General features: G+C 40.8%; 1 protein-coding gene across 1 annotated transcript in view; it reads right to left on the bottom strand.

Annotated features, from left to right (window-relative positions):
- GPR156 (G protein-coupled receptor 156) overlaps nucleotides 1–13,095 on the bottom strand; it is a 143,712-nt gene that overhangs the window by 24,657 nt on the left and 105,960 nt on the right. The window contains exons 4-5 of the mRNA XM_011940646.1: nucleotides 3,884–4,013; nucleotides 3,522–3,632 (exon numbers count right to left, since the gene is read on the bottom strand). Coding sequence (XP_011796036.1) covers nucleotides 3,522–3,632; nucleotides 3,884–4,013 — 241 coding nt within the window. The remainder of the gene's footprint in view (nucleotides 1–3,521; nucleotides 3,633–3,883; nucleotides 4,014–13,095) is intronic.

The following is a 13,095-nucleotide window of genomic DNA, read 5'->3' on the forward strand; positions in this document are numbered from 1 at the left end:
ACAGAGTGAGACTCTGTCTAAAAAAAAAGCTGCTAGAACTAACACGTACTTTAGAAAGGTTGCAGTATACAAGCTAAGCATATAAACATTAATTATATTTATGTGACCAGGCACGGTGGCTAATGCCTGTAATCCCGGCACTTCAGGAGGCCGAGGAAGGCAGATCATCTGAGGTCGGGAGTTTGCGACCAACCTGGCCAACATGGTGAAATCTCGTCTCTACTAAAAATACAAAAATTAGCCGGGTGTGGTAGCAGGCACCTGTAATCCCAGCTACTTGGGAGGCCGAGGCAGGAAAATCGCTTGAACCCGGGAGGCGGAGGTTGCAGTGAGCCAAGATCGCACCACTGCACTCCAGCCTAGATGACAGAGGGAGACTCCATCTCAAAAAGAAAAAAAAAGTAATTATATTTCTATATATTAGCAACAAACAACTGGAAAGTGAAATTTAAAAAATAATAATATATAAAACAGTATAAAATATAAAATACCTAGAAATAAGTTTGATGAAAGATGTGAAAGAACAATATTGAAAAGTACAAAAAAAGATGGGAAAAATTAAAGAGCTAAATAAATGGGTTCATGGGAAAAAAGATACACATCAGTAAGAAGCCAATTCTCCACAATTTCATCTATTAGATTCAACATAATCTCAAAAGAATTTTTGTAGAAATCAGTAAACTGATTCAAAAATTCACATGGGCATTCAAAGGACCCAGATTAGCCAAAACAACACTGAAAGAGAAGAAGAAAGCCAAAGAACTAATACTCCCTGATTTCAAGATTTAGTATAAAGCTACAGTAATCAAGGTAATACGGTATTGCTGTTGAGACAGACACATCAGTGAGACAGAATGGAGGGTCCAGAAATAGATCTACACACCTATGGACAACTGATTTTCAACAAAGGCACAAAGGTAATTCAGTGAAGAAAGGACAATCTTTTCAACAAATGATGTTGGTACAATCAAATGTCTGCATGTAAAAAAATCAAATTCAATGAATACATCATACCATCTACCACAATTAACTCAAAATGGATCATAGGCTTGAATGTAAAAGCTAAAACTCTAAAATTTCTAGAAGTAAACACATGAGAAAACCTTTTGGGGCCTTAAGTTAGGCAAAAATTTCTTAAATATAATACCAAAAACATGATCCATAAAAGAACACATTGGGGCCGGGTGTGGTGGGTCATGCCTGTAATCCTGGAACTTTGGGAAGTGGAGGCTGGTGAATCACTTGAGGCCAGGAGTTTGAGACCAGCCTGGCCAACATGGTAAAGTCTCTACTAAAAATACAAAAAACAAACAAACAACAAAAACCTAAAAACAAAGAACACATTGGTAAATTCGACTTCATCAGACTTAGAAATATCTTTGAAAGACACTCTGAAGTAAATGAAAGTAAAAGGAACAAAAGAATAAACTGGAAGAAAATCTTTGCAAATCATACATCTGATAAAGGATTTGTATCCAGAATATAAAAAGAACTCACAAAACTCAATAATAAGACAACAAAAAATCCAATTTAAAAATGGGTGACGCTGGGCACGGTGGCTCATGCCTGTAATCCCAGCACTTTGGGAGGCCAAGGCAGGCAGATCACGAGGTCAGGAGTTCGAGACCAGCCTGGCCAACATGATGAAATCCTGTCTCTACTAAAAATACAAAAATCAGCCAGGCACGGTGGCAGGTGCCTGTAATTCCAGCTACTTCAGAGGGTGAGGCAGGAGAATCACTTCAAACCGGAAGGCGGAGGTTGCAGTGAGCCAAGATCACACCACTACACTCTAGCCTGGGTGAAAGAGTGAAACTCTGTCTCAAAAAAAAAAAAAAAGGGTGAAAGATTTGAACAGTGTGCCAAAGAAGGTGTATGGATGGCAAATAAGCATGTAAAGAAATACTCAATATTGCATTAGAGAAATGCAAATTTGAAACCATAATGAAATACTACCACACACACCTATTAGAATGCCTAAAATGAAAAAGACTGATCAAATCAAATGTTGCCAAGAATGTGGAGGAAATGGACTCTCATACATTGCTGGTGGAAATGCAGAATGGTACAACCCCTTTGAAAAACAGTCTGACAGTTTCTTAAAAAGTTAAATATACACTTACCATATGATCCAACCGTCCTACTCTTACAGTATTGTTTTCTAAAAAAAAAATTAAGTTTTCACCCAAGAGAAATAAAAGCCTATGTCTAAACAAAGAGTTTGTACATGAATGTTCATAGCAGCTTTATTTTTAATCGTCACAACTGGCAATAACCCAAACATCCACCTACAGATAAGCAAATGTGTGTCTATGCATTGTAATATTACTCAGCAATAACAAAGAAAGAACTATTGATGCACACAACATAAATAACTATAATATTCATAAAAACAATTATGTGAGTAAAATAAGCCAGAGAAAAAAGAGTCCATACTGTATGGTTCCATTTATAGAAAACTCTGGAAAATGCAAACTCATCTACAGTGACAGAAAGCATATCAGTGATTTCCTGAGGATAGGAACAAGGGATATAAGGATTTGACAGGAGAGGGAGATAACAAAGGATTGCAAGGAATTTTTTGAAGATGAGGGATATGTTCATTATGCACCACGTTTCTTGGTTGTATATCCGTGTCACAATTTATCAAATCATATGCTTTAAATATGTGCAGTTCACTGCATGTCAATTATACTTCAGTAAAGCTATGTTTAAAAAAGAAATCAGTGTTCTTGAGGGATGAATGCAGTTTTTGTCCTTTTAGGCAATCTTCTTCACAGGTATGGTTGCTCACAGCTGAGCTTTTGGTAAGTATGCACGATGATTCAATAACATTTGCTAAAAATAAATTCCTGTCATTCCAGAGAAGTAAACACCAACTGAATGATATATTGGGTCTGCGCAGGGCCTATACCCAATGAGGATAATGGTCAGGAATTGAGGTTTGAGCAGTCTCATCAGACAACCTGAGAAAATGGGGAAATGTGGTTAAGTTGATGACTGATCTCAGGTACATGTTGGTGATCTGGCTGCTACATAACTTAGGGTTGATTCTTCCTGCTCTTCCTTGCTTACTTCTCTGGGCACATCCTTCTCTGCCTTCTATATAGAAAAGAACTGGGCTCCAGGGAAGGAAAAACTACTTACTTGCTATAGTTTCTCTAATCACTCTTCCTCCCTTCACTTCCAGCTCACACCTGTGCCAAACAACAGGCTCTGGACATCTTGTTTGGCCTCACACTGGCGCCAGGTATTGGCCAGCTCACATGTCCCCACAGGGCCTGGGGTACATAGGAACCAGAGCCCACGTTTGAAGCCCTATCTTCAACAGCAGTGATGCACAGCCTTCCAGGCCTGAGGCCCTATGAGGCTGCATGATTCCAGGGTTTCGAATGAGAAACAAGAACTTCGGATGTCCTGAAAGGGGCTAGGCTCAGTCATCTGCATGAGTTTCTCCAGCTGTTAACTAATGCTGAAGCTGCCATCTACAATCAAGCATCGTGTACTTGTTGCCTACTTACCACTCTCTTGTCCGGCACCCTTTGGGTAAACACCTTGTAGAGTCGCCAGCTCTTTCCCAGAATGGGGCCAAACACAAGGGAGGTCCCAATGCACAGCATGGACAGTCTTATCTACAGGTGGAGGGGGACAGAAGAGTCACAAGAGGAACCTTTGTCAGTTCTCCACACACTCTGATTTGCAGGGTCTGGGTCCCACAGAGGGCATGGGGTACAGAGTGAACCTCACCAAGTGTTCTGGGATTGCCTCGAAAAGTGCCCACACCAAGGATAAAGGTACCCACCACCCATGGGAGCAGCTGGTTTAAAAAAATCATCACAACTTTAACATTTTAGTCAAAACCAAATTTTAAAACTTCACCTACCTGAATGAGAGTTTCCATGGAGTTCCCCACTAAAACACCTTGAATCCCAAACAGGTAAGCGCTACTGTAAGTCAGACAACTGCCCAGTAACGTCACAATGTTCAGATTGGGACTGGACATCTTCACAATCCTAGAGGGGATCAGGAAGAAAGACGCTTACAGACATGACTTCTGCCTTGAGGCCAAAGACCTATGAGATCAAAGCTTCCTCACCAGCATAATCTCCAGTGCAGCCTCGGAGTGAAGGACCACTGGGAAGAAAACACTTTACAGCCCTGTGAAAACTTATGATTTCTTTAAATTTATTTTCAAAAAGAACTAAACTCTGGCACTTATTGCTTGTATAACTCCAAGTCTTTTAAAAGAAGGCTGACTACCTACAAACAGGTGGTACTGGAGAAGAGTTGGGATTTTATCCATGAAGTTTATGGTTGCTAGGGGACTGCCATGTGCAGCTTAGTGAATTAATAACCAGCACGTAGATACCCACAGAGTTTGGAGCCCTTAAAAATGAGCTGTAAGGTAAACTACTATTTGGAAACAGTTTTTTTTTTTTTTTCCATATACTATTTGCTTTATTTGATATGTAAACTGTTTTCCTCTACTTGACCAAGAAAGAAAGACGATAAAGGGATTAGAAGCAGGAAATTGAGGAAGGGCCTTTTCTCAAGTATTAACAGTTTTAGATGAGATTAAAGACAAATTTGAGAGTGAGAGGGAGATGTGAATAATCAAGGGTTCAGACAAATACCCCGGGCACCAACAGAGGTTCAGGATGTGAACTGGTTAACCTAAGGGCAACGCCAGGCTCACACTGGACAGTGACTGATACTAATTAATTACAAGTAACAAGAAGGAAAGCCATTGTATTTAAGAATTGTAATCTAAATAGTGTATATAAATGCAACATTTCTACTAAAAGTCATTTGATAATTATACTTTGCTATACTTTTATTTTTAAATCATAACTAAGGAGGAAAGCATTCTTACCTATGTCTCTTGGTGACCTGGCAGGCCGCCTTAAAGGCTAGGGCCAAGGCAAAACTAGCCACTTAGTGAAGCTGGTTCTAACCACAGGCAAAGCACCTAGGAGGCACTAAACAGTTTGGCAGTGCTGGATTTGCAAACATCATAACCGCCATGAACACAGCTTAGTTACTTTGTGTCTGGCATTGTGATACATCCACACAAGAACACCAAACCACTGTCCCAGGCCCCAGGTACTGTCACCATAGGCCAGTGAGTCCAGTTGAGCTCAACCTTGTTTTGGAGCGAAGATTTTCTTATTTTTCTAAAAGTGAGAGCAACTTTCATGCATACCCTTTCTAAAATGAGAATAATAATTATATGATCTACCTTCAAAGAGTTGTGAGGATTTCATGAGGCAATATGGCAAAATGCTTGGCACACGGCCTGGCACATAACAGGCATGTTGCCAGCATCAGCTGTTTATATTATAATCTCACTGTCCTCCTCTTCCAGGTTTTAGAAACCTAGGAATACCTTTTCCTTCTGTTTCTTTATCAGAAATACCGAATCAATTGCCAGGTTTCATTCACTTCTTCTTTTTTTAAAAAATTTTTTTGAGACAGAGTCTCACTCTGTTGCCCAGGCTGGAGTGCAGTGGCACGATCTTGGCTCACCGCAACCTCCCCCTCCCTGGTTCAAGTGATTCTCCTGCCTCAGACTCCCGAGTAAATGGGATTACAGGTGCCCGCCACCACGCCCAGCTAATTTTTGTATTTTTAGTAGAGATGGGTTTCACCATGTTGGTCAGGCTGGTCTTGTACTCCTGACCTCAAGTGATCTGCCCGCCTCGGTCTATCAAGGTGCTGGGATTACAGGTGTGAGTCACTGTGCCAGGCCTCTTTCACTTTTTATTTCAAAGTCTCTGAGCTTTCTCTCGCTCTTCATCCTTTTTTTTTTTGAGACAGAGTCTTGCTCTGTTGCCCAGGTTGGAGTGTAATGGTGTGATCTTGGCTCACTACAACCTCTGCCTCCTAGGTTCAAGCAATTCTTCTGCTTCAGCCCCCTGAGCAGCTGGGATTACAGGTGCCCACGACCACACCAGGCTAATTTTTGTATTTTTAGTAGAGAGAGGGTTTTGCCATGATGGACAGGCTGGTCTCAAATGCCTGACCTCAAGTGATCTGCCTGCCTCAGCCTCCCAAAGTTCACTTTTCTTTTCTTTTTTTTTTTCGAGACAGAGTCTTGTTCTGTTGCACAGGATGGAGCACAGTGGGGCAATCTTGGCTCACTGCAACCTCCATCTCCTAGGTTCAAGCGATTCTCATGCCTCGGTCTCCCCAGTAGCTGGGTTTACAGGCATGCGCCACCACACCCATCTAATTTTTGCATTTTTAGTAGAGACGGGGTTTCACCATGTTGGCCAGGCTGGTCTTGAACTACTGACCTCAGCTGATCCACCCACCTCAGCCTCCCAAAGTGTTGGGATTACAGGTGTGAGCCACCACGCCCGGCCTCTCCATTCTTGATACCATGTTTATCCAGGATACAATCATGTTAGGAGCAATGGAACTGGAGTCAAGGGTAACAGGTGGGTATACCAGCTCTGCCACTCACAGCTGACTAAGCCTGTCTGACCAGGAAACAGGCTCCTATTTCCTCATCTGTAAAATGAAAATAACATCATCTTTTGTATCTACCCCACAGGTTATTGCAAAGATGAGATGATGTATGTGCCAAAACTCTTTGCAAACTTTAAGATGATGAAAAAATACTACTTTTTAGATTTTTGATGTAACCTTCAGCTCTCAGTAAACACCAATTTTTCCCTGTTCTAGTACATTCTGTACATTACATTCAGACTCATTAATCTTAACATACCACCTTTATCATTTAGCAAAAGAGCTACATGTATAAAGAACAATCTTCTGTGGTTTATCTTAAGTCTCTTGTATCCAAATTTAAGATCTAGCCCTATTGTATGATCCACTTATTCATTCAGGTCTGCCTCCTCAGCCTCCATGTCTTCAGATTGTGGACTTATGGAGAGTGATTTTCCTTAATTTCTTTATCTCTCCACAAGAGAAGGGGAATATGTGGTGAATATTAACTACAGAAGTAAGAACAGTGCTAACCAGCAGCTTCACAAAGCATTTTTTAAAGAAAAGTACTCCATTAGAGAGACCAGTGCTGACACTGATTCAGAGCAGAGAGTACTGCTGACCTGGCATCAGCCACTTGGTGCAGTCAGAAGTTTGAGCAATGGCACAAGCAGTGGGTGGACTCCTGCAAGACCCATAACCCGGCTATTCCTCCCCATGGCCATTCTCATGTTCCTGCACATAAGCCATGACTATCTGATGGTCACCAAGCAACTGCCTGGATTTCACAGCCACATGTCTGTTTGGTCTAGATCACTGATCGGTAAGTTTCTCTCATAATTTTTCTTTGGACCCATTTTATTTGAGTACCACTATACAATCAGTTTTCCTTTGAGTGGTACAGTACTGCATGAAATCCTGATTGAGGATTCCTTCTCTTTCTGATTTAGCTAAGAGGAACTCAATTTAGTCATTTTCCACAAAATATACATTGAATAGTTTTCACCTCTCAGACAGTGATGCTAATTCATTATTCAAATAGACATACTATGGACTTATATATGCATATTGTGACATTTTTCCTGAGCAATCTTACTGAAAACTTGCCTCAGGGAACAAAAGATGAATACAAGATGATTTCCCTTTTTTGTTTGGCCAAGTTAACACCTGTGAAGTCACTGAAAGGTGAATCATCTCCAATTCAGCAGGTGAATTATGTATGTCTGGGGAATGTCTTTGCCACGTTGGTAGGAATTCAGCCACCAATGTCATTTATATTTTTCTATTGAGCTAAAAGATGAAACCTACATAGTTGAATATTTTAATCAGTCACAAACACATAATTTCCACAAAGCAAATAGATTTCAATATTGTATACTTAATTACAGATAGCCAGTACTATCTAGAATACTTGTCTTCCATTTATGAAGAGTAAAATGCCTGAACTGGGTTACTGTCAGTCAGAAACAAGGTGAAGTTTTTTTTTTTTTTTAAAGGATTATATAGCTATCTCTTTATCTCTTCCTCTTCATTTATTGAGTGGAAATGTAAGACAAGAACTTTCTTGATTTTTCTATCCTCAAGTGAGGTTTCAATACATATAGGTAAATATCAAACTACATCTGCAAAACCTGTATAATTCTGCATTATCATTTCAATAGTCTCTGATGAATTCAGACGCTTAAGTGACATCCACCAGCTCAATGGTATGATGTTGCAAAACTTTATCAAATGTTACTTTCCGAACTTGGCAGTTCATTTTATTTGGAGTTACTGAGTCGGAAAACATGGCCAGAGAATGGAGCACAGGTACTTGTTGGCATGCTGTGACTAACAGAAAACTTTCCTAAGATGTCACAAGACCATGCTCTCTAAAATGCTACAAAAATTGATGTAAATCATATCACTGAGCTTTAACCTTTCTAAAACCAAATATGAATGTCTTTCCAAAATGCTTTCTAATAAAAAATTAAGATTTAAATTGTGAAAATGTATCCGATTTCTTTATCAACTTACTATTTTGGATCCATGCTACAATGGGATTATAAATCTATCTCAAATAAAACTCCAAATAGCTTTATCATGATGTTATCTGATGTGTTTCAGCAAATTTGATCTTTTAATATCTTGCTTATTTCTAATGTATACACTAATCTGCACCCAATTAAAATTCTGCACACCTCAAGCTACTATTAGTGGGACTTCTAACCATTTGTATTTAAAGTGTCTATCATAAGGCCTGACCCCATTCCTTACTCTCGTGCCTGGGCCACCATCCTAGTAGAACATCCTAGGAGATTTCATTAGCCTTTCAGCCTCCAGAGTTCTAAATTATTCAATCATAATGATTTTACTTTATTCCTCTTCAGACACCCATCCCCAGGTTACACTCTGGGTCTTAGGGTCATTCAGAATGGTGCCCCTTCAGGAATTTTAAATACCAATATCCCAACACCAATTTGAGTACAATCTGTTCAAAATTTAACTCCAAGCCTCCCCCTCAATCGCTCACATTCTTCCCCATTTCAGATAATGGCAACTCCACCTTTCAATTTGCCTGAACCAAAAACCTTGGAGTCATCCTGACTCTTGCTCACCACCCACATCCAATCTGTCATAAATCTGGTTGGCTCTATCCTCGAAATACATCCAGAATCTAACTCCTTCTCACCACCTCTGCTGCCACCACCTGATCAAAGTCTTACTTTGCATTTCTTATCTGGATTATTGCAACAGCCTCCTAACTGGTCTCCCTGCTTCTACCCTGGCACTTCCCTCAAGTCTATTTTCAACATAGCTGCTAGAGTAATCCATTAAAAAGAAATAACATCATGTCACTTCTCTGCTCAAAATCTCACAATGACTCTCTATTTCCCAGAGGGAAAGCCAGTCTTTACCAGAGTTTACAAAGCCTACACATTTGATCCCTGTTGTTTCTCGACCTCATTTCTTACATCTTCTCCAGACCCACCCCACTCCAGCCACACGCCTCCTTGCTGTTCCTTGAAAACACCAGGCACTCACACACTGCGAGGCTTTGAAGTGGCTGTTCTCTCTGCCTGGAATATTTCAATACATGGATCTGCATAGCTCATCCTCTTTCTCTCCTGATTGTGTGTTCATATGCTACCTTCTCAACCAGGGCTATGATGACAACCCTATTTAAAATTATACCCTATCTGTGGAATTCTGAATCCTCATCCTGCTCTATTCTCTTCCCCTGCCCCCATCCAACCATAGTACTTATTATCTTTTAACATATTACATAATTTACTTATTATTATGATTTTGTTTATTGCTTTCTCCTCCCAATAGAATTGTGCATGATGTACTCCCAGAACTAGAACACTACCTGGACACTGAAGGCACTCAATAAACATTTGAGGAATAAATGAATGAGGGTCCTACCCTCCAGCCCTGTCATGTGCTTACTCCTACCACATTTGTACATTGACAGCCTACAGACCTTCAGTCACTTGATTCTTTTGCTTCCTCATGGTCTATCAGTCTCTCTTCCTATCTCAACCCAATTTCAGGTCCTCGATTGGTCATCTGAGCTGTTCTCTCAATAACACCCAATTCCCTTTTCAAACAAGCCCTTCTGTAGCATCTGCCCAGTAAAACTCAGATCAGAGCCACAATCCATTGTCTGCTTTTGCATCCAGGCAGCTGAGAGGTGCAGGAGAATAATAATTAGACAACCTTGCAGATTGTTGCCACCAAAACTGATGTTCTCCAACATCGATCTGCCAAGCTTACTATGCCATCCATCTTTTTATTTATTCTGAGTTATTTCTGTACATTTTCTTTGTGAGTAACTCACCTCACAGGACTCAAAGAAATAAGAGTATGTATCTGTATAGATGATGTCCTCAGTCTAGGTTTGGTGCCATCTTCTATGTCCCTACAACACCCCAGGGTCTATGTGCAGCAGTACAATTGTCATGTTATATTACTGCCTTTTAATGTTAGTTCCACTGGACAGTTTCTACTCCTCAAAACCCAGGCTGTTTCTTGTTCTATAACTCACACCATAGCACGGTCTTTGGAAAATGCTAAGTGTTCCATAACCATTTGTTGAATGAATTCGTTAATGGATATGGAAACCCCTTCTCTTCTTCCTTTCTTTGTCCTCTTCCCTAATCTTATTTTTCACTGGCAAAGCACTCCCCTGTTAGGCAGAAGGCTGAGGGCTAGGCATGTGTGCCATAAGGCTTTTAAAGTACCAGAGATCTGTGAGAGTTGGGGAGGAGTTAGGAACTTGTTCAATGCCTATGTGTTAGGAGGGGCACATTCTGGGTAATTGTAGTGGTTTCAGGGTGATCCCCACGGTCCCCTGGAATCGCTGATAATTGCTTGGAATTAGTGAACACAAGGGCCAGATATATTTGGGGGGCTCTGAGTGCTGTGGATGCTGTGAACTTCCATAGACACTGGGTTTTCACCACGTTAGCAAATCTGCATACCCCAAACCCTCACTAAAAAGCTTCACATTCTGGGTAAGCCCTTCCTTTGCTTTCCCTCTCAGCATAGAGCTGAAAGGAGTCTAAAAATAAATGAGAGAAAGCATCCTAACAGGATGCCTGTAAAGCTTTTTCCTCTCTCATTCTTTTTGTTTCTAGGAAAGTGTAGCACCTTGGAGGAGTGTGTATATTCACATATGCCCATGTGTATATATGTTTACTTGTCTCCAATGAGATAGGGCCACTTGAAAGATTCTTTGCCAATGGCTGAATTCTTGCTGGAGCATTCTCCCAGGAAATGCTTTTGTCCAATATGTTTCTCACATTGTGTGTTGAGGGCCACGTAGGCCCAGAGATATGATGATAGTCCTTGTCAAGCAATTGATGGATGAGATCTCATCTTCACGACCACACAGATTACAGACTCTCAGTAGACATCTGCATCAGAGGTTAACAACATGCATCCCACCCCCAGGCTTCAGAAAATCTGCTGATCTTGGACTGAGTTGCTGCTTGCAGCTGGGCTAGGAAGCATGCACTTTTACACCCTTGAAGCCAGTAAATTATATCTTTTTACATCCTTGAAGCCAGTAAATTTGTAAATTATGTTTTGTCATGAGCCAAACATTCAGCACCGCCTCTTGTCCTGGGTGGGCCTGGCCTTTCCAAATCAGCCTGCTTTCCTGTAGTCCTGCTTCGTTTCACATGGAGAGAGGGAGCTCCTTACCCCGCACTATCAGTTCAGGCCCATAGCTGCTGAAATTGCATCTGGAAGAACAAAGACATTCTGCCCACAGAATAGCTGAATGGTTAGCAGTGCTTGGACCTGATGAAATCAAAGGTCTCTTCTAGCTTCTCCCTTCTCAAGTTATGCCAGAGACAGTTTTTTTTTTTTCCTTTTTTTTTTTTTTTTTTAGACAAAGTCTCAGGCTGGAGTCCAGTGGGGCAATCATAGCTCATTGTAGCCTCCCAAAGTGCTGGGACTACAGGCATGAGCCACCGCCCCTGGCCAAATACAAGATTTCAAACTTTTTTTTTTTTTTTTTTTAGACAAAGTCTCATTCTGTTGCCCAGGCAGTGAGGCGCTCTCAGCTCACTTGTGCAGTGAGGCGCTCTCAGCTCACTTCAACCTCCGCCTCCTGGGTTCAAGCGATTCTCGTGTCTCAGCCACCCCAAGTAGCTGGGATTACAGGCATGTGCCACCATCCCTGCCTAATTTTTGTAATTTTAGTAGAGATGGGGTTTTGCCATGTTGGCCAGGATGGTCTCAAACTCCTGGGCTCAAATGATCTGCCCGCCTCGGCCTCCCAAAGTGCTGGGATTACAGGTGTGGGCCACTGCTCCCAGCCCAGAGACAAATTTCTTTTCTCTATCCTTAGCTTATTAATAAGCTGGTTACACTTTGCATTTCTGCCTCTCTTTCTTAACCAGGAAGAGCAGGCTGACTTGGTTTACCAGAGGTGCAATAGAATTTACATCCAAATCAATCAAATAGCCAAACAAACAAAACATTTAGCTATAAGTGTAAAAGAAGACTTGCTAAGTATCGTGCCCCCAAATTCCCCTTTAGCAAATGACCTTGTTTTTCCCATGCTTTCTGAGTTCTTACTTTAATGATCTTCATGTGCCAAACATTAATTCAACAATTCCTAAATACCAACTTGCCACCGTATTAAGAACCAGAGATAGGAAGGCAAAGGAGATATAATCTCTGCTATCAGCGTATTAGGACACCACCTCCTTGGTTTCTGACCTTTTCATTGCAAAGACGATTTTCTTATTTGTTCTTTTTCTTTAAAATAGAATACAATTTTAACTGAATATTAGAAGTTGTTTTATCAGTATCCACTAGGCCATTTGACAAAAATCTATATTCCTGAATCTATGTGTATTATAGATATTAATATGTGACTATACATCTAATATGTGAATACACATATACAGTGTACAAATTTCAGCATTCATAGCTCCCTTGGACTATAAACAGGCCTAAGGATCAACTTTTTTTTTTCTTTCTTTTTTTACTTTACTTTAAGTTCTGGGATACGTGTCCAGAATGTGCAGGTATGTTACACAGGTATACATGTGCCATGGTGGTTTGCTGCACCTATCAACCATTCATTAAGGTTTTAAGCCCCACATGCATTAGGTATTTGTCCTAATGCCCTCCCTCCCCTTCCAA

Source organism: Colobus angolensis, unplaced genomic scaffold (genome assembly GCF_000951035.1).
Source record: "Colobus angolensis palliatus isolate OR3802 unplaced genomic scaffold, Cang.pa_1.0 Scaffold190, whole genome shotgun sequence".
NCBI lineage: Eukaryota > Metazoa > Chordata > Mammalia > Primates > Cercopithecidae > Colobus > Colobus angolensis.